At 38.7% G+C, this 25,176-nt stretch overlaps 9 protein-coding genes across 16 annotated transcripts; 3 read left to right on the top strand and 6 right to left on the bottom strand.

The window, feature by feature from the left end:
* Positions 1-122: 122 nt before the first annotated feature.
* On the top strand, positions 123-1,067 carry LOC9312536 (protein YLS3). Of its 2 annotated transcripts, none has more exons than XM_002878180.2 (3): positions 123-585; positions 682-768; positions 854-1,067. In XM_002878180.2, exons 1-3 carry the CDS (start codon positions 231-233, stop codon positions 943-945), a joined length of 534 nt encoding a protein of 177 aa, XP_002878226.1. In that variant the 5' UTR covers positions 123-230; the 3' UTR covers positions 946-1,067. The 2 variants fall into 2 exon arrangements, with proteins under 2 accessions (XP_002878226.1, XP_020880611.1); XM_021024952.1 differs by having other exon boundaries at positions 175-585; positions 867-1,067.
* On the bottom strand, positions 1,044-1,621 carry LOC110228565. The gene is given in 3 exon segments (XM_021026250.1): positions 1,044-1,356; positions 1,358-1,389; positions 1,618-1,621. Coding segments are annotated over 3 exon segments (162 nt in total). The 3' UTR covers positions 1,044-1,230.
* Positions 1,578-4,293, bottom strand: LOC9314294 (F-box protein At3g58530). The gene is made up of 12 exons (XM_021024910.1): positions 3,964-4,293; positions 3,818-3,877; positions 3,605-3,688; positions 3,341-3,471; positions 3,180-3,255; positions 2,959-3,029; positions 2,676-2,762; positions 2,513-2,585; positions 2,230-2,297; positions 2,081-2,149; positions 1,901-2,006; positions 1,578-1,775 (listed from the first exon to the last, which is right to left on the bottom strand). Exons 1-12 carry the CDS (start codon positions 4,132-4,134, stop codon positions 1,710-1,712), a joined length of 1,062 nt encoding a protein of 353 aa, XP_020880569.1. The 5' UTR covers positions 4,135-4,293; the 3' UTR covers positions 1,578-1,709.
* A 73-nt stretch (positions 4,294-4,366) lies between these two features.
* LOC9312535 (protein ROOT PRIMORDIUM DEFECTIVE 1) lies at positions 4,367-6,028 on the top strand. Its single transcript, XM_021024896.1, has 2 exons — positions 4,367-4,821; positions 4,896-6,028. Exons 1-2 carry the CDS (start codon positions 4,541-4,543, stop codon positions 5,872-5,874), a joined length of 1,260 nt encoding a protein of 419 aa, XP_020880555.1. The 5' UTR covers positions 4,367-4,540; the 3' UTR covers positions 5,875-6,028.
* LOC9314293 (DEAD-box ATP-dependent RNA helicase 11) lies at positions 6,002-9,861 on the bottom strand. 2 transcript variants are annotated; one of them, XM_021024838.1, is made up of 7 exons: positions 9,707-9,861; positions 8,514-9,346; positions 8,328-8,411; positions 7,706-7,948; positions 7,291-7,452; positions 7,085-7,198; positions 6,002-6,836 (listed from the first exon to the last, which is right to left on the bottom strand). In XM_021024838.1, the coding sequence occupies exons 2-7, from the start codon at positions 9,237-9,239 to the stop codon at positions 6,339-6,341; spliced, it is 1,827 nt and encodes a 608-aa protein (XP_020880497.1). In that variant the 5' UTR covers positions 9,240-9,346; positions 9,707-9,861; the 3' UTR covers positions 6,002-6,338. The 2 variants fall into 2 exon arrangements, with proteins under 2 accessions (XP_020880497.1, XP_020880498.1); XM_021024839.1 differs by lacking the exon at positions 9,707-9,861 and adding an exon at positions 9,585-9,668 and having other exon boundaries at positions 6,053-6,836.
* A 964-nt stretch (positions 9,862-10,825) lies between these two features.
* On the top strand, positions 10,826-14,737 carry LOC9312534 (serine/threonine-protein phosphatase PP2A-4 catalytic subunit). Its single transcript, XM_002878178.2, has 11 exons — positions 10,826-11,136; positions 11,829-11,885; positions 12,012-12,095; positions 12,352-12,423; positions 12,616-12,687; positions 12,960-13,000; positions 13,351-13,417; positions 13,720-13,911; positions 14,021-14,110; positions 14,195-14,302; positions 14,389-14,737. Exons 1-11 carry the CDS (start codon positions 11,044-11,046, stop codon positions 14,452-14,454), a joined length of 942 nt encoding a protein of 313 aa, XP_002878224.1. The 5' UTR covers positions 10,826-11,043; the 3' UTR covers positions 14,455-14,737.
* A 93-nt stretch (positions 14,738-14,830) lies between these two features.
* Positions 14,831-17,222, bottom strand: LOC9312533 (lipid phosphate phosphatase delta). 2 transcript variants are annotated; one of them, XM_021024898.1, is made up of 8 exons: positions 16,798-17,222; positions 16,595-16,690; positions 16,435-16,509; positions 16,220-16,350; positions 15,836-15,939; positions 15,628-15,756; positions 15,427-15,542; positions 14,831-15,333 (listed from the first exon to the last, which is right to left on the bottom strand). In XM_021024898.1, the coding sequence occupies exons 1-8, from the start codon at positions 16,957-16,959 to the stop codon at positions 14,911-14,913; spliced, it is 1,236 nt and encodes a 411-aa protein (XP_020880557.1). In that variant the 5' UTR covers positions 16,960-17,222; the 3' UTR covers positions 14,831-14,910. The 2 variants fall into 2 exon arrangements, with proteins under 2 accessions (XP_020880557.1, XP_020880559.1); XM_021024900.1 differs by lacking the exon at positions 16,798-17,222 and having other exon boundaries at positions 16,435-16,495; positions 16,595-16,680.
* A 402-nt stretch (positions 17,223-17,624) lies between these two features.
* LOC9314292 (eukaryotic translation initiation factor 3 subunit C) lies at positions 17,625-21,580 on the bottom strand. 5 transcript variants are annotated; one of them, XM_021024824.1, is made up of 5 exons: positions 21,484-21,561; positions 21,319-21,408; positions 20,808-20,879; positions 18,976-20,715; positions 17,625-18,791 (listed from the first exon to the last, which is right to left on the bottom strand). In XM_021024824.1, the coding sequence occupies exons 3-5, from the start codon at positions 20,829-20,831 to the stop codon at positions 17,859-17,861; spliced, it is 2,697 nt and encodes an 898-aa protein (XP_020880483.1). In that variant the 5' UTR covers positions 20,832-20,879; positions 21,319-21,408; positions 21,484-21,561; the 3' UTR covers positions 17,625-17,858. The 5 variants fall into 5 exon arrangements, with proteins under 5 accessions (XP_020880483.1, XP_020880484.1, XP_020880481.1 ...); XM_021024825.1 differs by having other exon boundaries at positions 21,319-21,395; positions 21,484-21,539; XM_021024822.1 differs by lacking the exon at positions 21,319-21,408 and having other exon boundaries at positions 21,484-21,580.
* Positions 21,581-21,843: 263 nt separating this feature from the next.
* LOC110228197 (IQ domain-containing protein IQM6) lies at positions 21,844-25,147 on the bottom strand. Its single transcript, XM_021024843.1, has 10 exons — positions 24,753-25,147; positions 24,595-24,638; positions 24,115-24,487; positions 23,920-24,034; positions 23,757-23,822; positions 23,582-23,670; positions 23,408-23,495; positions 23,024-23,263; positions 22,817-22,918; positions 21,844-22,703 (listed from the first exon to the last, which is right to left on the bottom strand). Exons 2-10 carry the CDS (start codon positions 24,596-24,598, stop codon positions 22,053-22,055), a joined length of 1,728 nt encoding a protein of 575 aa, XP_020880502.1. The 5' UTR covers positions 24,599-24,638; positions 24,753-25,147; the 3' UTR covers positions 21,844-22,052.
* Between the last annotated feature and the right edge of the window lie 29 nt (positions 25,148-25,176).

The raw sequence follows: 25,176 nt of genomic DNA, 5'->3' as shown, positions 1-25,176 counted from the left end.
CTTGATATATTTTATATGTAACCCTCCAATAACTGAAGATGATCCAAAACTCAAATTTCAATTCAGACATTAGACATGATAACTAGTACTCATTATATATTCTTTTTAAATCAAGTTTCTTGCAGACTTAGAACTCTGAGTATCCCTCTAACTAGAGAGGGAAACATATGTGAACATGAAACAAGTCTTATAAAAAGCCACATTAACTTCTTACTCTGCTGCATAAACTGATGGCTAGATTCATGGGTTACAGTCAAAATCGACAAATGTTGGCTCTATGCATAACAGTAGCAGTAATGTTTCTTGGTGTGAGATCAGAATTGAGTCAGGACATAAAGGGATGTCAGGAGGCCATGTCTGATCTCTACTCTTGTCTTCCTTTTGTCTCTAACAAAGCTAAAGCTCCAGACTCAACATGTTGCAGCACACTTAAGGCAAAAATAGACAAAGGGCAGACCAAGAAATGTCTCTGTACTCTTGTCAAAGACAGGGATGATCCTGGTTTGGGGTTCAAAGTTGATGGCAATCGTGCAATGAGCCTCCCTTCCGCTTGTCATGTCCCTGCAAATATCTCTCAGTGCCCAGGTGAGAGATTTCATATCTTCTACAATGTTTTCCTGAAAAAGTATTGCATGGTCACAAACTAGATTGTTCTCATTGTTTCATTTTGTTTGGAACAAGATCTTCTACATCTGCTTCCAGATTCACCAGCCTCTCAGATATTTAAGCAATTCAATGAATCTTCTTCTCAGAATGTTGGACATAAAGGTACTAATACCACTCACTTAACAGTTTTGATTCTACTTGAGCAAACATTCATTTTCGGCTTTCTCGGGACTAAAAATTATTGCAGCGGTCTCCACAAGTTCAAGCAGCAAAGGAAGAGACAAGAGGCAATTTGGTTTAATGCTGGCTGGTGTTCTCTCAGTATGGTATTTAGTGTAAATCCTCTGTAATCTAAGTCAATAAACACAACAACCAAAACCATTATACGAGCCATATGTATAGCTGAAGCAGATGTATCATGGTTTATTAATAAAAACTTATTGAGAAACTCTTAAGCATCATATAATACGATTCGAACTCTTTGGAAACATGTCATATACAAAGAGAGCTATTTAGTTTGATGGAAACATGTTTCATAAAAACCCATTGAAAGAAAGAAAAAGAAAGCTAATTAAACAAGACTTGACAAACATGGCCAATTAAAATCTGCTACCCATCACTCACTCACTCACTCTCCTCAATGAATCTGATGACTCCTTTAGCCACCAAGTCATCAATCTGGGCCTGATTAAGCATCTTTTGACGAGCATTTTCCTTTTCCAGATGATGTATTAAGCCAAATGCGACTGGCCATTCCTATCACCAATATTCGATCCCAAACATCTGAATGCCGTTAAAAGATATTTTTGGTGGCCATATATTTGTCTGCTGTGCATTGGCGTATTTTGTTACTGTGTACTAATGCATCCAATACGTGACACGAGTAGCAAAGCACAGTATATTATAGGTCAATTATGATTGGACTTATCCTATTTGCTTTTCATTTTTTGCCTATTTTATCTGATTTATTATTGCTCAAAAAATAACTCCTTTTCTATTAGGCTTGCAAACTCATATAAAATACATAACAAAAATGTGATTGTAAGTTGTATAACTGAAGAATAGACATTTGTTGAGAGTCCTCCTCTAATTATGAGCAAATTTTAGCTGTGTACTTTGAAGCATGTCAGACGAGGGAACATCTGAAGCAACTCTTCACGGCTTCGTCTCTGCACAAATTTATCATGTGTTTAACAATATGTGTTGGTCTCGAGCATCCCCCACTACATAGGAACTGGTATATTGGGAGGAAACAAACTAGAAACTGAATTTTTTCATATAGAGAAAACGTCACCTTGATGCCGATGCAGCCATTGACGTCAAGAGTGGTGAGTGAAGTAGAGCATGTCTGCGAGAGGGTCTCCAGACATCTATCAGTCACCCCAACTATTCCAAACAAGCTGCAATTAATTGGTGTCAGCAAAAAGATTCATTGACAAAACCAAGCAAATAGTTCTAGAAATGGATCAAGTACCTGAGAAATTCGAGGGAGGTACAACTATTAGCAATGGTTATCACACCTGCATCTGTGATACGCACACACCTGCAATGTATAAGAAGCAATTGGCATGAAGACGCATCTTCTTGCTCATTATCTTTATTGCAAGGGGAGACTTAGCTTACCATGTCAAGTTGAGAGACTCCAGTTTATTGCATTTAGCTATATGACCAAGCCCCTCGTCGGATAAATTCTGACAACCAATGTCGCACTCTTAGTTACAGATTTACAACAAAGATAAGAAAGTCACTATCAAAGTATATGATCTGTGCTATGGGTTTGCTAGCAACGATTCTTAGCTATACTCTACAATACAGTGAGAGATATCAAAGATCTTGAATAAACTCATCCATCCACAAAGGAAAGAGAACAATGCAACTAAATGAATTGGGATTCACCAACTCATACCTGAGCGCCACATAGATCTAAGAACCTTAGGTCAGGTAAAAGTGATATCTTCTTGTAGGCTTTGTCTGTGAAGCTGCAAGAAATTGCAATATCAGTTCGAGAACTTACAACTGCTAGCTTTTCAATGTAGCCAGAAACAAATAGATATATGTTGCTTATATACCCTGAAAGAGCATAGAGATTTAAGGTCTGGAGAGAGGAACATTTTTGTAGCACTTGAAGTAATCCATCATCTGTAATCTTAACACACCTAGCAGCATCGTGAACAACAAGACCAAACACCCAAAATATTCAATAAAAATGTATGGAAATCATGCTTTCATCTTTGTGAACAATCAACAAATGAAGAATGATATCCAACAATGTTATGGATTATCTGTCCTTTTGAAATAACCACAGGGATAAGTAGTAGATGAGAACTAGCGACTTTAACATATTTAACTTACCTAGTGATATCCAGTGACTCTAAGTCTTGATAACTTTCAGCTACTAGCTGCATACTTTTGTCCGTTAGACTCTGCATCAATTGGTGCACATCCAAATAAAAATTCTCATCCATTACAAACAGAGAAAACATAAGAGAAAGGCTGTGTCCATTTGTGTAAAACATTGCCATAATTATCGCCACCCATCAGGAATAAAACTCCAGAAATGTAGATTAAGATACCTTGCAGCCACTTAAGTTCAAATCAATGATATGTCTGCAATTTTTCACTAAATGTCTAATACCAGCATCAGTCACCCTGTGAAAAAAAAACCAAAGTATTAGGCTCGTCTGAGGAGATAAAATCAAGAAGTGTGACATAAATGACTAAGACAGAATATCACCTTACGTTCCAGTAGATAGAAAAAACTTTTAACTTTGGACATATGCTAGTTATAGCTTCGATTCCATTGTCTGATATCTTTTGGCACCCATTCAGATTCAAGCATTCTAAACTTAAAAGAGCATCCGGGTACTAAAATGTTCACACATCAGCCACTACAATATTTTTAAGAAATCCAAATGGCTAGAACGATCCTCATAGTCAAATCTTGAATTCAACGGATATTCAGAAAACATAAAGCCAATAGAATCTGCCAAAAAGTTACCTCGGCTTTCACAAGTTTGAGATGACTGTCCACAACACCCTGGGCAAATTCAAGATTGATATGCTTCACTTGTCTATATCTTGGCTACACAATTTGAAAGCATGATGAGTGACTTCTGCTCAAACTTTCCAAACACTCACAGCAATAAATAAATCCAATGAATTCAAGCACAGTCCAGTATCAAAGTATCAAACTTTTTAATTGTTAACTTACCAAGGACAGAGCAGCTAAAAGCCGATCCCCTGCATTGGTCATCTCGCGCAAATCGATGTTCTGAAAAGAGAACAATCAACACTTTGTATCAGATAGAAAATTTTGAAAACTTGGAAAGACCTGAGAAGAAGTCAAAGTTTTGTTACCAGCCAGATTGAAGGGTAGGAGATGAGAGTGCGATAAAGCCAAGGGCTAACGAGAAGTAGAGAAATTAGATCTGTCTGAGGCAATCTCGTGCTCACTAATCTCATAACGCTTGTTACTATCTCTCTCCTCCATGACTCTTCTTCCTCTTCTGTCACTTTCTTCGCTTCCATGATTCTCAATCCAAGCTTTGCGACTTTTTTCTACCAATCAGCCTCAGGACTAAAGAGTCTAGGATAAACGAGCTAAGTCTCCCCGAGTCGCGCGAGTCGAGTCTCGAACTTGTTTCTGCAAATTTGGTTGTACCGCAGACAAAAGTTCGAAGCTTTTAGGTTCTGTCTGCAAAACCATATCGCCAAGCCACTTAAAAAGGCTTACCTTAAATGTTGCCAGTGGGCCTCTAGAGTTAGAAGTAGAAATAAATCTCGTTTTTGGATTCATTCAGGAATTTCGTCGAGCAGCTTGTCTGCATTAGTCTTCCCCAATTCTCTCTATTCTAACACTAAACCCTAAACACATTTTGCACTTCCAATTAGAGATCATCCAGCAGGTTTTCGCATTTTCGTCAAATCTCTTTAGATGTTCGTCAAATCCCAAAGCTTTCTCTTTTCGGTGAGTAAGCTGTTTCACTACCATCATCAACAATGGCGAGGAATGGGTGCAATGACAAAGGTGAGACTGAAGTGGGTGAAGAACAAGAACTTGGATCACGTCATTGATACCGAGACCGATCTCAAAGCAGCTTGCATTCTCAAAGACGCCATTAAGCGATCGCCCACCGGTTTCCTCACCGCAAAATCCGTCGCCGATTGGCAAAAACTCCTTGGACTCACCGTCCCTGTTCTCCGCTTCTTGCGCAGGTATCCCAATCAGAGAAATTTCAAGTTGCTTTAGAAAGTAATCAATTTTGTAATGAAAGTCGACATTTTTTTAGGTATCCGACTCTGTTTCACGAATTTCCTCATGCTCGTTACGCAAGCTTACCATGTTTCAAGCTAACGGACACAGCACTAATGCTAGACTCACAGGAAGAGATTATTCATCAAAGCCACGAGGCTGATACAGTGGAGAGACTCTGTAGAGTTCTTATGATGATGAGAACAAAAACTGTCTCTCTCAGATCACTGCATTCTCTCAAATTCGATCTCGGTTTACCTGATAACTACGAAAAGACGCTAGTCATGAAATACCCTGATCATTTCTGCTTCGTCAAGGCTTCTAATGGTAACCCGTGTTTAAAGCTTGTAAAATGGCGTGACGAATTCGCATTCTCGGCGCTGCAGAAGCGAAACGAGGACAATGGTGTTACCGGGGAGGATTCTAGTTACCGCGAGTTCAAAAGAGGTCAGTCTACATTGACTTTCCCTATGAGTTTCCCTAGAGGATATGGAGCACAGAAGAAGGTCAAAGCATGGATGGATGAGTTCCAAAAACTTCCCTACATATCTCCTTACGATGACTCGAGTAACATTGACCCGGAAAGCGATCTCATGGAGAAACGAGCTGTGGGTGTTTTGCACGAGCTCTTGAGCTTGACTATCCACAAGAAAACCAAGAGGAACTACTTGAGAAGCATGAGAGCGGAGCTCGACATTCCGCATAAGTTCACTCGTCTATTCACGCGATACCCCGGCATTTTTTACCTCTCATTGAAGTGTAAGACAACAACTGTGATCCTCAAAGAAGGGTATCGTCGAGGAAAACTAGTGAATCCGCATCCTCTCACTCGTCTTCGAGATAAGTTCTATCATGTGATGAGAACAGGGTTTCTTTACCGGGCTAGAGGGCTAGGCATGGTCTCTAAAGAGGAACTTTTGCTTGATAGGCCAGAGGATGACCTTGAGGAAGAAGGCTCTGAAGAAGAAGAGATTGTGGAGGGAAGTGAGCTTGAAGAAGATTCTGAAGATGAATAGCAAATAGTTGTTGAATCTAAATGTCAAAAAGTTTTATTCATAAAGAGCAACAATTTATAACTGCATTTTATCCTTTTGAAGTAGTGGAAAGGAGTTTAAACTATGTAAGCACAAAGTCCTTAAAAAGGATATAAAGAGAGATTGTATTTCACCAAGAAAGATTGTCAACAACAAAGGGAAACAAAAAGACAAATTGGATTTCAAACTAACAAATGAAATTGTTAGAAGAAACCAAGCACATGATCAAAATCGGAAAAAAAACTACTGCCTATCTTTTAGGAAAAATCCTAAAAAAAATAGCCTGAAAAAACAGAGAGAACCACCTAAAAGCAAGATTAGTTAAATCCATCTCTTGAATGAGAGATCTCAAAGGTGGGGGAAAATACATGTGCTCTCTTGGGAATGTAGAAGAGAAGAAATAAATAGTCGGGTTAAAAAGAGGAAAAATTGGGGAGCCTAATCGGCTAATCCCAAGCACTGGTCACTCCAGCACCATACCCACCGCTTGGAGCACCACCATATCCACCACCACCATAGCCTCCTCCACCATAGTAATCATTGCCACCGCCTCCTCCACCGCCTCCTCTACTGTAAGAGCCTTCCCTTCTGAAGTCACGGCCACCAAACCGACCACCAGACCGTTTCTTACCACCACCAAATGAAGCACGTGAAGCGTATCGTGTGAGCCACTCGGGCACCTCTTGATTGGCTTCTTGCATCAGCTCAGCAAGCAACCTAGCCATTTGTGCATTGTTCTCGTTGAAGAAGGCAGTTGCTATTCCAGATTTGCCGGCACGTCCTGTTCGTCCGATACGGTGGACATAGTCATCAATGTCATTTGGTAGATCAAAGTTCACAACATGAGCCACATGGGGAATGTCAAGACCACGTGCTGCCACATCTGTTGCAACCAAAATAGGTGTCCTCCCACTTTTGAAGGACCTCAGTGCCACTTCTCTTTCCTTTGAATTCATAACAACACAAAGAAGTTAGATTAAATCAACAGAGAACAAACTTACTGATGATGAACTTTAAAGAGTTCAAATCAGTAATATCATCGAGGTTGTTTCTAACAAACATAGTTTGGTTTTAGCTTTAGTTGGAGTGAAGTATATAGATTACTCCACAATAAGGTTTGATGTATATATTACTCCACAATAGTATGCTCACAATTACATCCAAGAAATTCAACTTCAATCACTCAACGAACCTGTTGTGTTCTATCGCCATGTATGGAGGTTGCTGGAAACTCATTCATGCACAACCAATTTTCCAAAGTATCAGCTCCCCTCTTTGTCTCCACAAAAACCAATGTCAATGATTGCTGTGTATAAAAAGAGAAGAAAGCCAGTATTAGTCAGAGCTTGAGTGATAATAAATCTTGGATAAGTAAACAGATTGTAACTATTGCAGTACCTTGTCTTGGGTCTCTCTCTGCGCGTGAAGCAGGTCCATGAGATGGCTTCTCTTGTCAGACTCTTGGACAAACTCAATCCTTTGGGTAATTAAATCAGTGCTTGAACCAACTCTTCCCACAGCCAAAAATATATAGTTTGACATGAAATCAGCTGCAAGTCTCTGTACAAGAAACAAATAAGGTAGTATTAAAAGAAACGTTAAGAACCAATCATTATTGTGCGTGCTGAATATTATGCAGCTGTTCTCACATACGAAATATAACACTCTAAGACTAAATCATCAACGCTTCACCTCATGATCTGGGAAGGAACAAAGTTACAGATATAAAACAAAGAACACTGTTATCCTACCATGCTACTTCACTAGAATTTGAGAGCAAGAAAAAGGTGTTTCATGGACAAGTAAAACCAACCTGGATCTCCCTTGGAAATGTAGCACTGAACAACATTGTCTGTCTCTCCCCACGTGGAGGCATGTCCATCTGTTCAACAATCTTTCTAATTTGTGGCTCAAAACCCATGTCCAGCATCCTATCTGCCTCATCTAGAGCTAAAAATTTAATCCTCTGCATTGAGACTCTAGCTCTCTCTAGCAAATCATTTAACCGGCCAGGAGTTGCCACAAGGATATCAACTCCCCTCTCGAGTTCCCTGAGCTGAATAAACAATAAAAAATGAGGCCAACAAATCGATGCTTGAAATCTGTTTGGCTAACTTAACACCTGTAACAAGGATTAATTATTCCAATGCTTCTGCATGTTATGTAATGATGATACAAGCAATATGGCAATGTTAACTAACATATGAAAAAGTGTGTAATATAAGATTTGTTCTTTGTCAACATTATGCATTGCTGACTTCACAATCAGAACATATGTTCACTAAGGAGACTGGCATGAGGAAGGAAAGAGCTAGCAGAACTCAAATCACTAAGCGTAAGCTGCTACTCACATAAAAGAAAACAGTGCTACAATCATGTAGCAATATCCAAAGACAAGCTGAAAACCAAGAAATAAAAATGTGAATGATAATTACCTGCTGGTTAATAGGTGTTCCTCCATAAGCAACAACGACCTTCACACCAGTTTGGTAGGAGAATTTTTTGGCTTCATCATGTATCTGCCAAAATCACAGAATGAGAAATGTGTGTCTATTATATACATTAAATTGTTTCCAAAGAAACTCTATTCTAGAAGGAAATGAGTAGATTCTCAATGTTACCTGGCATGCCAACTCCCTTGTTGGTGAGAGGATGACTGCAAGAGGGTAAACCGTTCGTGAACCACGGGGTCTCTGTACATGCTGATCTTTCATGATTCCACTAATTATTGGAAAGCAAAAAGCAGCTGTCTTCCCAGACCCTGTCTGGGCACAGGCCATCAAATCCCTCTGTCCAAGCAGTATTGGAATAGCATGACGCTGTACCGGTGTTGGCCTCACATACTTGCACCTCCGGATGTTCAGATTTAATGCATCCCCAAGATCTATGTCAGCAAATGTGTTAACAGGAGGGGGCACGTCTCCCCCACTGGTCTCAACTGGAATATCTTCATAGGCATCAAAATTAATGCCTGTATTCTCTTGCTCTGTAAAGACTGGTTCTAGTTCAGCATCATCTCCAAATGGGTTTACTTCACGTTCCTTACGGTTCCACCCTCCACTGCTGTTGTTCCAGCCACCACCACCACCTCCTCCTCCACCATAACCATAGCCAGGGCGCCCTCCATCATTCCTATAGCCACCGCCGGTGCCACCACCACCCCCACTGCTAGGAGGAGCCCATCGAGACCCAGCTGGTTGACCACCATACCCTGCATGATCATTTTGTGGCAAAGGAGCAGCAGCAGGCTCTGATGGCCTGTTCCGTAGGTGTGGGGGAACGTAGGAAGTCTTTGGCTTAGAACCGGCCTTTTCTGAATCAGCCACATCTGCCCATGATGCACTCATGATTGAAATTCGTAACGTCCTAAATCTAGAAAAAGTTGCAACTTCCCAGCAGAAAACTTATCAATAAACGATAACTTTATCCTTCTTATCCGCAAAAATAAAGAAACCTGACAAATACCAAAAAGGTCTATAGTTAGCACAAACGCAATCATAGAAATCAACAGCAGCTGGGTAATGTAAATTAAAAATCGGGGCTTTATAGAACTCCATAAGCAGGAAACCCCGAAAATCCCAAATCAAAACGAATTTTAGAAGAGAAACAAAGAGAACCCAACCAGGGAAAGCCATACGAAGCAAGCAGATTAGAATCGTATCACGCAAAACAGAAGAAGAAAGGTATTTCACCTCAAACGATAGAAACCAAAAGCAGGGAGCAATTAAGGAACCCTAGCTAGTTGATGATACAGCTCGAAATCGAGAGATAAACGTAGGCGGAAACAAAAAACGAGAGGATATAGAGAAAGAACCTCAAAAATCGGTAGAGAGAATCGAATCGAATCAAAAACGAAGAAAATCAACGGTAGTCGTTCACCCAACGGAAAAGCTCGGGGGAGAGAAAAACCCTAAATTCGATGTTTACCTTTTGGATCGGACACAACGCGATAAAATAGACATGTTAACACTCTTTTTATTAATCTTCAATAAGACCTAAGCCAAGAATATGAAATTTGCTTGTTTTCTTATTTTATTTTAAGAAAATCTAAAATCTAATTATAAACTTATGAGAGTTTGGGAAAAAAATATTTACACCTAAATTGCCTTTAGAACGACGATTTAAAATTGTATATTTTCCAATAGATTTTAGGAATTTTTTATTTTATTTACTTTAAAAACAATTCAACATGTATATTAAATGATAGGATTTTTTTAAAAAGAGTTCCAGCCATATTTATTTCCAAAACATATATAAGTAAACTAAATGCTTCATGAACCTAGATTTTGAATATGATTTTTATGTTCTCACTTTTAGTTCTCAATAATTAGAGATTTATTTCCTTGGTTATGTCTAAACTCAATTTGAAAAATTAAAAGTTTGAATGGTTTTAACAGACGGAACGAACTAATCGATTTACAAACAAAACTTTTTTTATTATTCCTCATCATAAAAATTTTAGTATGCAGTATTAGAGAAAAAATTCAATCACATAAATTTTGGTCAATTTTTTCAATTGTAATCGTTCAGTGGAATATGATTGGGAAATAGGAATCCATGTTATCAAATGAGGTCTTCCAAATATTTAAAATTTTCATTAATAAATTTTAAGATTTTAATTGGTTGATGTTTGGACATAATGTATTTTCTCCATAGCTAGACGCCATGAAACCTTTTGTAAACACGTTAATTAATTAATTTGTTTTTTGAGATATTTTTATACTGTTTGAAATGATCAATTTTTCAAAACATTAGTATGGTTATAGTTTTATGTTTTATTGAAAATAAAAGGACTTTACAAATTTTGTGGGTATTACCATTGATTAAACACTTTAATAAGAAAATTAGAGGGTGTTTTGGTCATTATGACATTTGGATCTCAAAAGAGGAAGGGTATTAAAGTAAAATCAAGACACAGCTCGAAAGCTACAAACCCACTCGCCCCTTTACCTCACGCGCCCCTCTCATTTCGATTTCATCTCTCACTCTGCTCGAGAGAGAGAGAGAGAGAGAAAGAAAAAGCGAAGAATACGCAGAATCCATCCAATTTAGGGTTAGGGCTGCCCCTAATCTGGTAACCTGTTCCTCGTTTCTGATCTGTTTTCCGGATCCGACTAGAAGGAAAGAAGACGACGTCGCAGTACCAAAAAGATGGGCGCGAATTCGCTTCCGACGGATGCAACCCTCGATCTAGATGAGCAGATCTCGCAGCTCATGCAGTGCAAGCCTCTCTCCGAGCAACAGGTGCCTGAGATTGTGTTATAACTATAGCTTTTCGTTTTCGTCATTTAAAATTGGATCTGTAATTTAGTTTTCCGGGTGAAGTTTGGCTATATCGATGATTGGATCTCAGATTTTGTTTCAAATCGAAGGGTTGGTTATTTCTGTAATTTATGTGATGATCTGATTTGTCGACAAGGATCTTCTAGTATAGGTGTAGAGCTCACCGGTGCTCATTTCATGTCAGTTTTATGGATTGTTAAAAAAAATGGATTTCTTTTTCTTTTTCAAAATGATTTCTGGCTGTATTGGCTTCTGAATAGGCGATTAGCTCTCATTTCAATGTTTGTCTCACCCACAGCCAAAATTATCATTTTGATTAGGTGATTGACTAGTTAAAATCTCATCTGTTAGATGCATTACTGGATTCTCAATTTGGGATACACATCTTAAATGATAGTTTTGGTTGCAATTCGATAAAAGACGTTCTGAGCTAATACCTAGGGAAACAATTGATCAATAGCTGTAAAAAAAAGTCTTATTGGCTGTAGATGATCTTTCTGTTTCCTGCTTGTCTCAAATTGCTGTATTTAATTTGACATTTTAATGTTATGGTTTTGATACTGGATAATACTGTTAGTACTGTATCTCACTAGGAAGTAAAAGAGGGGAAAGATGAATTTATTATGTGCAGTGTTTTTTTTTATTTGCTTTAGGTCAGAGCATTATGTGAGAAAGCTAAGGAGATCTTGATGGATGAAAGCAACGTTCAGGTCAGTTCTTGATCTTGCATCTCGTGTTAATTCCCATGTGGTAGATTGTGTAACTACCCTGAATTCATTTAAGGACGCAGTCATTGGTTTTGCTTGAGTTAATATTTATATTCTTACTGTATGCAGCCTGTTAAAAGCCCTGTGACAATCTGCGGTGATATTCATGGACAGTTTCATGATCTTGCAGAGCTTTTCCGTATAGGGGGAAAGGTAACATCTATAACTCTTGCACGATGGACATAAAGATGTATGTTTTGTTTTTTAGTCTGCATCAATCCTTTCTAGCAATTATTAGTTGTGGCTGGGGAATACAAAGTCTAAGTGGATGCTCACTGAATAATCAGAACTATTTGGAGCCTATTCTTAGGGGTTATATTTGAATGTGGGTCCTAATTTTTGTTGTCCATCTATCTACCCTCAGGCTTGTACAAAACCTGATGAATGTTAATCTTACACTCTTTTGCAGTGCCCTGATACCAACTATCTGTTTATGGGAGACTATGTCGACCGTGGATATTATTCTGTCGAAACTGTTACGGTACCAAGTCTATACCATTTACATACTTCTTTTTTGCTCAATAGTCTGATTTCCAAGTGGAAATACATCTTTTTATCATGTTATTTTGTTAAATAAAATATATTGTGTCCATACTGGATGTTTTCTTTTCTTAACGTTTATATTTTTTGTTAGATTTACCATGCTGATACTCTTTCTTCCTTACATTTCTAGCTGTTGGTTGGCTTGAAAGTACGGTATCCACAGCGAATCACTATTCTTAGAGGAAACCATGAAAGTCGTCAGGTAAACCAACTTTTTTCTAAGTTATCACTGTCTTTAATTGTACTTTTACCTTCTCAAGTATACAGTATTGTGTCTACAGACATAGTTTTCTGTTTTCTGTCATTAAAATCTTAGATGAGACCCTTTTATAATTACAATTTATTTTTTCCATGTCTATGATATATACATTTACAAGTCAATTAAGGAATTTCTATATTTTTTCTGCTGCAACTTTCTGTCCTCCCAAGTTTTAATCTGACTCATGGTTCAATACCCTTTTTTTGTTCTGGCAGATTACTCAGGTTTATGGATTTTATGATGAATGTCTGCGAAAGTGAGTCTCCTTGCGAACATTCTTATGTTGTATATGCTGCTGACTCGCTTTGTTCATGTCATGATAATCTTCTTTAACTAATACTATGCTTGTCCTCATGGTTTCTGTTGTTGCTGCTAATTTGGTTTCTTTCTTTATTCTAGTCCTGGCTAGTTTATATTGATCTTTCAGATTAATATTGATTTGCTCATGTGACTGTTCTCATGGCATTTTTTCATACCTTAGTTGTTGTTAGTTAGTTCCATTCAAAAATGAATTTGATAAGATATGTCTTCTTCTATGCCTGTAGGAAATTGTTTTTTGGTTATCTCGTTTGTAATTTGCTTAACAAAGCTTGCTTGTACTTGCAGGTATGGTAATGCAAATGTTTGGAAGATATTTACAGACCTCTTTGACTATTTTCCACTGACAGCCTTGGTTAGTACTAATACATGTATTGCATCTTTATTTCCTTATTCCTATAAGATAGATAATCCATTTTCTGTTGTGCATTCTTGTGCGTGTGTTAGCGTATTTGGTTGGCAAGTTTCACTTCAATTTGAGATGGTTTGTATTCTGAAATGTTGTGTATGTCATATAAATTGCATTTACGTACTACTTATACTTTCTAGAGAGAAAAGTGGACAATCTCTTAGATATAACTCGTCTGATTTCTTAAGAGTTTTAATTCCAAAAAATAGTGAGCCTGTTCATCTCATATCGTATATCCTTGTTTACAGGTGGAGTCAGAAATATTCTGCCTTCACGGTGGATTATCACCATCAATCGAGACCCTTGACAACATTAGGAACTTTGATCGAGTTCAAGAAGTTCCGCATGAAGGGCCTATGTGTGACTTATTATGGTCTGATCCTGATGACAGATGTGGTTGGGGAATCTCTCCTCGTGGTGCCGGATATACATTTGGTCAGGTATTGAATTATGAAGCCTCAGTTTCAGAAGCTGTCCTGAATCCCCCTTTTTTTTTTTGTTCCAGTAAGTGTGTAAATTAACTTTCTTTTTTCATTTTTGTTTCCATAGGACATTTCCGAACAATTCAATCACACTAACAACTTAAAGCTGATCGCCCGAGCGCATCAGCTTGTTATGGATGGATTCAACTGGGCCCACGTAATACAATCAAACTCCTCTTCCCTGCCTAGATTAGCCAAACCTTAGATTCTTAGCTCACTATGTATACATTCCCGTTGACAGGAGCAAAAGGTGGTTACTATATTCAGTGCACCAAACTATTGCTATCGCTGTGGAAACATGGCCTCAATTCTTGAGGTCGATGACTGCAGGAACCACACGTTCATTCAGGTCTTTGCCCAAACTATGTCCTGAAATCGTCATTTTAACTTATTTTCTGGGGAAAGGTAACTAACTGAGTATAACTCATGAAACAGTTTGAACCAGCACCAAGGAGAGGAGAGCCAGATGTAACCCGAAGGACACCTGACTATTTCCTATGAAGACACTCAGCTCATCCTGAAGCTGTAAAGTCCGGTTGTTGGTTTTTGAAGATCTCTGCTTATTCCATTTGGTTCAACGCATTTGTGTTCCAGGTTGCTTCTCTTTAAAATCAATTTAGCCCTCTCCCTTGGAATAGTGTAATATAGGCAAAGAGGTCAATGAACTTTAAACCTCTCATGAACATGTGTTTGGCTGAACTTATTAGCTCTCTTCTGCATCAGAATCTGTTTATTGTGAGATATTATTTCGATTTATTTCACGTAATTTTTCCCGTTTGTTCCATATATCTGTTTTTTGCACCTTCTATTTGAAACCTAATAATATAAATCGAAATGATGTTCTTTAAAGCCAAAACAATGGACTGTGGTCTGTGGATATGGTCAAGTGAATACGAGTTGATGAACAAATGTCATGTACATGCATTGATTTTATAAAATCACACAATGGAACTGTCACTACAAGTTAGCATAAGAGAATAGCGAAGGAACAAGATCAACAACAGACCAGGCAAGGCCTGCATATTGGAAGAACCTAATACCAGTATCAATATCAAACGAGTCCTGGCTCAAGAGCTCACATAGTTTCTGCAAATATCCAACTGAGTTCTTGGGTTCGTCTGTCTTCTTCCCACTTGCATACACCTTATCGACCTTGAGCTTGGGAATGTACATGCTGGATCTTATTGGAATCCCAAGTGCGTTGGATACTGTTGGTAAAGTCCATTTTGCAAGAGATTTACTGCAGAACTTCACTAAGAGTATTGTCGGTATCCCCACCATGACTCTACCAAGGTAGGATAAAATAGGGAGCTCTGGTGAGAAGATTCGTGGAGCAGCTTCGTGGTGGAATTGAGTGTACGTTTGCTGCACTCCGGTAACCTAAGACAAATAAAATCATCGATTGAGACCATTGTCTAAATAAACCATAACACTAATGCATATAATATTGTCTGAAAATCTTTCAATGCTTACAATCCCTAAGGTAACCCCGTTGAAGGCAGTGTGGTACTCGTAGCTAGGAGTTGGGTGCTCAGGGGTTGGATAAGCAAAGAGCAATAAGAAACTCAACGCGGTCCAGAAGGAGCTAACTGCACAATCCAGAGAGTCATGGCTTTTCTGTTATTCAATGTTTGCAAGTAAGGAGCATTGTCAAAAAATGAGCAAGGTGCTTACCATTCTGTTTTGATGTAATGAAATCGTCAATTTTTTCGTTGACGATAAGCCAAAGACCTAGAATCAGAACTCCTATGGCAAGACCACTGATGATATCGACGACACTGTGCATACCCAAGTAAATCCTTCCTAGGAAGAAAACAATGTTGTCAATTGAGGAATCAATTTCTTCCAAGGAATGTGTGTTTATCGGGTATGTGGGTCTTACCGAAGGCGATTAGGACTACCAGCAAACAAGCAAGGGCAAATCCATAGTATTGGATAGACACAGTTTCGTGTTCCAAGGAGGATAACACATAATGGAGAAGATAGCTGAAACACCAAACAATAAGGAGAAAAGTGTTATAACCTCTATACCCACAGCAACATGTGCTTTACGAAAGAATGATCACAACAAAGAAAACAGATAACAGTAAATGCTTCACACTACATGTATCCGAATAAACAACTATCAGTAAGTATCAGTAGATCCACTGTCAACTATGGGATTCTATAGCATTCCAATTCCAACATTAAATCGATTCTCTTCTCACAGTACTGAATACGGAGAGCAGACATTACTAGCTAGGTAAAGAGTTAGTGGACAACATACCCGGATAAACAAACAGTGTTAAGAGTATGTGAAGAAGGCAAGCCATATTCCATTGCATTGTCTTCCTCATCTTTTGTGGCAGTAATCCTTCTAACCGGTGGGCAGCTTGGCCTAGGAGCAGATACCACATCCTGAATACAGAAGAGAGTATAAAACCAACAGTTCCTTGTTTGAAACTTGTAAGCTAAGAGAATGTGTTATAGAAAGCCAAATACCTTAATGCAATTTCCCAAGTAATCACAGAAGGCAATCAAGAGAGTCATCTGCCTAGCCAATCTACCATGTCCACTCTAGATTCATCATATCCACATTAAAATTCATATATAAGACGAAAGATTTCAACTTTTATGTTGAAGAAGAAGTTAGGAATGATACCCAGAAGAGCAAAGGCAAGAAAGCAGTGTAAAAGGGCACAGAGACAACACATGATAGTCCTGAGAAGAAAGCATCCAACACTCCATTCTGACATTTCTGCAAAACACAAATACCCAAAATAGAAAATTCAAAGCCAAGGCAAAATTCAGCATCAATTTCTAATTTTAGAAAGATGATAGCTTTAGCTAATAATAATAAGGCACCTGGATTCTGAGAATGAGAGGAACACCACCGACGACTTGACGAGTGACCCATGGTTGTAAGAGAGATCTAAATTTATGGGTAAATTTGAGATAAGAAGAAGCACAGATCCATGTGACAATACCAACGAGGATCAAGCCTTGCCATGTCCCTGAACCTTCCATTGATCTTTCTAGAATCTTCTTCCCTCCCTCTTTCCCGGTTTCAAGAAAGAGGAGAGAGAATTTGAGGCAGTTGTTGGTAGATTTTCTGGCTAGGTTTCACAAAGTCAAAAACCACAGAATATGATCCCCAAAGTCTTTTGTATGGAAAATTAGGAGATGGTCTCTCTCTCTCTCTCTCTCTCTCTTCAGCCGTATAGTGAGGAGCTCCAATGGATGTTTGCTGGCAGAGAGAAAGAGAAAGACAGAGATTGATTTAAACCAATATATTAGTAGTATTAGTTAATAAATTTTGAGACCAAAGTTATATGAAAGATTTTGAGAGATGGGAAAAATTCATAGCCACCAGTTTTGATCCACCACTTTTTGAAAGTGAAGTCTACGTGTGATTTGCGTGACTTTAGTCAACGCACAATTTTAGTCAAATTCCTTTTTTTAAAAAAAAATTGTGATTGCCATTTGATTGATTTTGTGCTACCAAGAGTCCCTTTTCAAAAAAGGAAACGTAGAAAACACATACTATTAACCAAACAATTCGTGTGTTAACAAAAAAGAAAGAAACTAACGTTTAGTTTAAAGTGTAAACGATAACTAAACGATTGTTCCTTTTTAAAACTAGCAAGCTAACTATTAGTATTGCAAGAACCATGTAACATTGACCCCCAAAGTACGAGATTAACTTCTGTATTTCAGGAGTATCATAATAAAATACAAAGGGTCAAAAAGACGCAGACCTCGAAAGAATGAGAGTCAACAACAACGATGAAAATTAATCCGGAAAAGTAAAACAGAACAAAACAACGGTTTCCTTGTTCTTAGAGCAGTCAGAAACAGAGAACAACAAAGTCTTACAATATCTCCTCCTCCTTTGGGTTTAAGTTTTGAATTGTACCCTAGTCAGTCTATGCACGAACACCTCGGTTAAGACTTACCATACGGCTCATACCATCCATCTGCATTCCTCTGTTCCCTGTTCCACCTCTTCCTGCATACCCATCACTCCCTCGGTTTTGACCTGACCAGTCTCTTGCATGTCCAGATGATCTGTTACCAACATAACCAGACCTAGCACCCCCATTGTAACCTTGTCTTCCTTGATTGTACGACATATTGTCTTGCCACTTTCCACCACCTGCTCCTCCTGCATATTCTTGATTGTTGTCTCTTCTCCTTGAGCTTAGATCCACACCACCACCACCGGTCCTAGCCTCCATTGCTCTTTCGTTGCTCTCCGCAAGAACAGCAAGCTTCTCGGTTAACTGGAACGCCAAGGTTTGCAACCTGGTGTGCTGGACATCGTGAAAGATTATGCAACGTGTAGGTTGGTCCCAGCTTGCATGGAGTTCTTCATTGATCATCATCTTGCTCATGATGCTGTGGACTTGGTTCTCAGAGAGATCAAACATCTTGGCAAGCTGATCTAGACTTAGGGACTCGTAGGAGGCCGAGTATGTGAAGAAGTAAGTCCTCAAAGCCTCTTCTTTGATCCTATCCTTCACCATATCAAGGATGGTTTCCCGATTCTTGAACAGTTTCCAGACATTTAGAGACTTCACAACTTCAAAAGCCTTTTGGAAGTCTCCTTTAGTCAGAGCTCGGGTTGCTGCCATGGCATGGTCACGAACGTTCTCAGGAGGAGCAGTGAATGCTTGCCTCTCACTGATCTCGAGCAGGCGACGGAAATTCTTGCTAATCACCTTGCGTTTGACATCGTGAGAATTGGCTGCCATGTTAGGGACCTCTAGCAGCATGGCACAGATGAGCTGAACAGCTTCGAGAAGCTCAAGGTTTATGTGCATGTGATATGGCATCTGTCGTCTCCTCTCCAATCTTTCCTGGTGGGAACAGAAGGTTACAAAGAGTTAGCTTCATTTTCAATAGAAATAGACTGACGAAACAACATGAGCGTCAAGAACCCAAATACACAAGATGGAAAGAAGTTATTACACAAGATAGAAACAATTTATATGAACTGACATGCAAAAAAAGATACTATGTAATACAAACAAAAGTATGTACCTGCTCGGGAGTCTTCTCATGGTAGCGGCTTTGCGAGACACCTTGAGCAAGTAACTCCCGCACCCTTTGACCAGAGTACAACTCAGAGAGGCAGCTGTGAGCCTCTGTAATCATTCCAACCCGGAATGCGCAGAGACCAAGCTGTGCCATGGATCTATTAAAGAGGATCTGGGTTGAGATGTCCATGTGTTGAATATTGTCCTGCAGATGACTCATCAGCAATAAATCCCTAGCAGTCACAAAGTTGTCTACTAAAGCATGGTGATAGATATCACATAACATCGCACGGGCTTTAGTTCGTTCATCTCCATATTTGTATATAAGAGAGACAAGAACATCCATCATAGCTCGACTACTCTCTGGGAAGGTAGGCTTACGAGGAACAACCTCTGGAACAACAATGAATGAAGGAGGTCCAGTTTCCTCTTTGGGCTCCTCACTATCTTCTTCTTCATCTTCTTCCACCACCAGCTCAGCCAGTTTCCTCATGGCATCATAAACTTCCTGAGGCTTGTAGTAAATTAACTCAACTTGTCTTAAGGCCACCTTTGCAGCAGCTTTATAGTCACCAGACCGCTCAAAGTAGTCCTGGATGTTTTGAGCAAAAGCTAAGAACATCGGCTCATCTCTCAATCTCTCCACATACTCACGTGTATGAGGATCTATGCACTGCAAACTCTTGAAAAATTCAGTGTCTATCCTCTCCACGAATGCAACAAGATTTCCCCAGACCCGGATTTTTCCATCAAAATCTTCTGGTTTTGAAGTTTCATTCTCATCAGGCTCAACCGTGTCATCAACAACGATGTTATCATATTTGACAAGAATGTCCAGTATTGTAAGCATGTTATTCACACACTTCTTCCAGACATTGATAGGCATGTGTCCGCTGAGACCAGGATTCACATCAAACTGTGCAGAAATAACACTAAACAAGATTTCAAGTTTCTGTGCTGGAGTTTTGGCAATCCTTGTCAGGTGTGTAAGCTGATCAACCAGTTCAAATCGTGCAGTTCCCTTCCTGCCACGGGCAGCCACAACTTCTTTGAACTTTTGGTTGACCCAGTCCCATGTGATCTCTTTAGGGTCTTTACTATACAACTTCTCCATAAGCTTATCTTTCTTGCTTAGCATCTTCTCCCAAGAGGGATCACCTTTATCGTTGGTTATCTCCTCTTCAGACTCAGTAACCTCAACGTAATCATCAATGTCATCATCTTCCGTATCTGCATCCTCTGATTCCTTCACTTCCTCGGTTTCTGGAGACTCCCTATATTTATTAATTTCTTCTTCATAGAGCTTGTTGTTCTTCTTCAATCTCTGTTTCATTGAATTCAAGGCCTTGGAGTTGCTAGTACTCATCTTTTTCTTTGCTTCCTTGTTTGCCAGAGTTTCATTTAGAAAATCTTCCAACATCACAAGGGTTTTGATATACAAGATTGGAGCCTTCACAGCCTCTGTAACCCTCATAACTTTTTCCAACTGCTTGTTAATCTTATCAAAGTTTTCTTGTAGACTAACCCAGTCATTGATATTCATGGCTTTCTTCATCTGATCTGCGGTACTAACCATCTCTTCAAAACGCTTGTCTTTGGCTGGCTGAACAACACGTTTACGGAGATCCTCGTTTTCACTATCACTGCCACCTGCTAGGTAACGCGAGGCACCACCAACATTGGTATCTTGAACATCGTCCAACTCTTCCTCGACGTCACTCTCATATTCACTATCACTTCCACTCTGGTGATCAGAAATTACAACGAGTAAGTAAAGTCAGTAAAGCCAATAGACCATACTAAAGAAGTTATCGATATAGAAGGTTCGAGGGAAACCTGAGCAGCAAAGAACTTAGACATCTTTCTTAGCGGGAATGGTAATCGTTAGGCAATGAAAGCAATGAGAACCTGCATTCCACAAAACGGTAACATAAGCTAGCTGAAAAGATAACATAACTCGAAAAAAACCCAATATGCTAATCTAATGACTTGGAAACAAGACGGTACCGTATTAAACCTATCAAACATATAAACAATCATAAAAACCAAACTTTTATAATCTTCTATACCTAAGAGGACAAGTAGTTGACACATGACACATTGACACATGTACCAAACGAAACAGATCCGATAGTGTTATAACTTCCACATACTAACATGTTAATACGAATCCAGAGGAATATAACCTAAAACCAATATCCGAATTAACTGTAGTTAACCCTAATACAGAAAATCAAAGAGTTTATAAAAAGCTTCAAAGAAACAGAGTACAACAAAATTTCGAATTTTTTTCAATCAAGCAAAGATTTTGATAATCATAGAATTACGATAAGCTCAGAAATCAAACCTTTTTCTCTAGGAAAATCCAGTAATAACAAAGATCCGACGCCAAACCTTTTTCTCTAGGAAAAATAAATTAAGCTACTGCTTGCAAAATCTAATCTCAATCAACACAAAACACACAAGATTAGATAGAAATCGAGGCTTGAATCTACCAAATTGGAATCTGTACCGTGAGAAGAGAGCGAGAAGCCGAGACCGTAAGAGAAAGCCAGACGACGGAACTCTGCTAAGAATTTGTAGGGCTTTTGCTTTTGCAATTTAGAAACCACTTCTTGTTAAATTCCTTTTATACCCCTGTTTACTGTAACTTATTTACGGTTTTACTTTTGGAATTTTTGGATATTACCGACTTTATACACGATTCAGATCAATTACTTAATCAAACCATTTAAACCGGACTAAAGATTTGGTTAGCTTCAAAGTAATTACAGTAGTTAATAGCTTCAGATTTGATGAATATTTTTTATGGAAAATTAAATTAGTGAAGATTATATGATTCAGTGGATTACAAATTAATTACGCGACAAAATGAACAAAAAAAATTGATTTTTCTGTTTTTCCAAATATGTAGAGTTGCATTGCAGACATTACTACAACAACGAATGAATAATGAATAGGTGACTTGAAGAACAAGGAACGCACATAAGAAGATCATTCTTCAATTAAGCGCAAGTTTTTCATCTTGCGTAACAAAAATATTCAAGGACATGAGCATTTGCTTCATATATATAAATCGATCTAAAGCTTCTCAAGTTCTTCAGCCAATGGACTTCTCCCAAGACTTGTTCCTCGTGTTCTAACCGGGGCAAAAGGAGATATCTTAGAAGAATTTGAAGAAGCTCTTGGAGATAAATGAGCTTGCTCAAGAACCCTAAATTGTAGCTCTGAAGGGTAATCTCTCATACAACTGATTCTAGGCCCTGCACCTGTACTCCATCTCGAATGTAGCCGCTCAGCTAACTGGTAAGATTTAATTCCTTTGTGTGAATCTATCCGTTTCATTATCTTCTCCTTCAGGACAGGCTTCTCGTATTCTTCAATGTCTTCATCGAACAGGTTTGATTTTGGATGTGTGAACTCTTCCTCAGCTATGAATGTCTCCTCTGCTGTCTCATACCCTTGTTCTGAAGGGGTTTCAGGTTCTTCTTCATCATCCTGTTCCTCCTCGATCATGTTGTCGTCTTCGTTTGGAATCTCATCCAGTCTTGAAAGTTTTGAATGGAACCTTGTTAATGTTTGTAGCTCTGAATGATTGTTGGGCTTAGTGTTCGGACTAAAACCGGTCTCAGCATCCACAAAGTCACAATGTTCTTCTTCAGTCTCTTTGATTCTTGAAGGCATCCTCTTGACCTTAGCAGGAGCTTCTCCATCTTCTTCATCTGGATTCTTCTACAGAATATGAAAAAGAAAGTCTGTAATTGCGTAAATCATAGCCTAAAAACAAACCAGAGCCAAACCTATGAGATCTTGGTGACTTAAAACTCAGACCAGAATGGACTTACCTTTACATTGGCGAGGTCTACATTGTTCTCCCTAAGAAACGACATGAACGCCTGAAAATTCTCTTCTGTTGGAAGATAATGTCCACTGTGAGGCCAAACTGCCTGAAAAGATCATCCAAATAACTCAAACTCAACACAAAAAGTTTTAGCAAAGTCTTACTTCTCTTCTTTCGCATAAGTATAAACAACGAAATTTCTTTCTTTCACCTTAAGAACACCATCGTCAACCACAATCCTTCCAGCAGATAATGTAGCTCCCCCGGCTAGAAAACTCGAGTGTTGAAAGTTACCCTTTTTCTTCATTCCAACATACAATATCTTAGATACGCTTAGGACAAAGATCCACTTTGCATCAGGAGGACCTTCTTTTGTGTCGAGAACTATCCCACTTTGCTTATACATTAGTTTCCCATTCTCAATTACAACTTCATATGCCTCTCTTTCGATCTGTTCGTAAGAAAGAATAAAGCATTAGAAAAAGGTATCTAACAAGCATGTCAATAATATTGGTCTACCAAGTTTTGCTGAGAATAAATCTAAGGTTCATCAGAACTGGTCAACCAAGCACAGAAACTAGAGGGTAAAACTCACCGGACCAAGATACTTGATGCTTTGTTGGTAAAGTTTTGATCTTGGACATCTTTCGTGGTTCAATTCTTTTCCTTGTCCTATGTCAAGCCTACATGTCCAAAGTTGAACGTTAGCTCGTAAATCATATGTACTCTTGATACTGTCATACTTTTGACTGTGTAATAGCAAGCTTACCAGTAGAAGAATGGTTGTTTACTGTCACAGTGGAGCCAAGCATGATAATAGAATTGCAGATTGTGGCCATACCGATGTCGAGGATCAATCTGTTAAGCTAGAAAATTAAGATCACGTAGCTTTACACAAAACTTATAGCCACAGAGATAAACAACTTGTACAAGAATATTCTTACTGCCTCAAGCCAGTGCTGCAAAGCCAGCTTCCTAGCTTTCTCGTCTTTTGATAAGCCTTTACCCACCTAAGCGATGAAAATGGTCAAATCATTACATAAAGACCGGAGCAAGGGAAGTATAACGGGTGCATCAAAGGAACATATTTGATGGACTTAATGTTACCTTAGCAGCTCTTGTTCTTGCTCTAGACCAGCGTGAAACTGCAGTCTCTTGCTTCTCAATTTCAAAAAACGAAATAGAGCTTCTTTTAAGTTCAGCAAAGTCAAGTACCTTCCACCTGCAAATTCCATTTAGTTACCAAACCAATAATTTTGTCTCTCTATATATACAATGCCAAACAGTTATAAAACCACGAACCATCTTTGCTCAACGACTACAGCACAATCAGCTAGCCGTCTTCTGGTTCGAAAACTTCTATAAACCTTCTGTAACTTCAATGCAGCTTGATATGTTCCATCACCTAATAACAAGGCCAAAAATTCTCTTGCATGATCGTTTTCGGAAACAGGTTTCCATCTCCGCATTTTATATCTGTCATCTTCTTTCATAAAAGTTAAAGGTTTAACAGAGAAATTGTTCTCCACATCTCCTGGAGAAATTCTTGATCTTTGTGTCCCTTTACCGCTAAGGGATCTGTTGTACAGCGTCTTTCTAGTTTCAGGTGATTCAGTGATGGTTGATTCCGAGTCAATGTCATTAAAACTGATTGATCGAAGAATGGTCTTTGTTTCTGCAGAACCAATACAAATGTATCTCAGATCAAATGTCTTCAAAATTTAGTCTATATCAGAAAATCTACCAAATCAAATGTTCATAGAAGTTGTCATAAATACTAACCCATTTTCACTTGAAACCAGATTCAAGCAGTTCCTTATTTTGTCCTGAAAATGTCAAACATGGAAATTTTATCATTGAGACATTACACCGAACACATTACGATCTGGTTTTCAGGAGAAAGAAAGAAAGAAACAAAGCGTGAAGAAGAAGAAGCAGACCTGGAAGTCAAACAAAACCCATGAGACGAAATGAAACAGAGAAGAGATTCTTTAATGGAAGAAAACAACAGAGCCAAAAAGGAAATGAGGAGGCTTTGAATGGGGTCTTTGGTGTCTAGGATTAGATGGGAACGTGAGAGAGAACGCTAATGGCGGCCATTTCTGATCAAAGAGATTCTCATGAAATCTCAATCTATCGATGCAAATGTGTTCCATTGGCGGGGAGAAAAATAGAATCCTCTGTTTTTCTTCTTCTTTCTAACTAAACATAGAGAGAGCTTTCACGATCGCACTGTAATTTTTCCTAATTTTGGCGTCAATGTTTCGCTTTTAAAACTAGGTCCCTATACAACTTCAAATTTAGTATTTTAACCCGGAAAAAATATCATAAGAAAATCTTCAACTTTTTTACAATTTCCATTTT

Source organism: Arabidopsis lyrata (genome assembly GCF_000004255.2).
Source record: "Arabidopsis lyrata subsp. lyrata unplaced genomic scaffold ARALYscaffold_5, whole genome shotgun sequence".
In the NCBI taxonomy this organism is placed as follows: domain Eukaryota; kingdom Viridiplantae; phylum Streptophyta; class Magnoliopsida; order Brassicales; family Brassicaceae; genus Arabidopsis; species Arabidopsis lyrata.
Note: the sequence above shows the minus strand (reverse complement) of the source record. Positions and strands in the feature narration are given on the sequence as shown.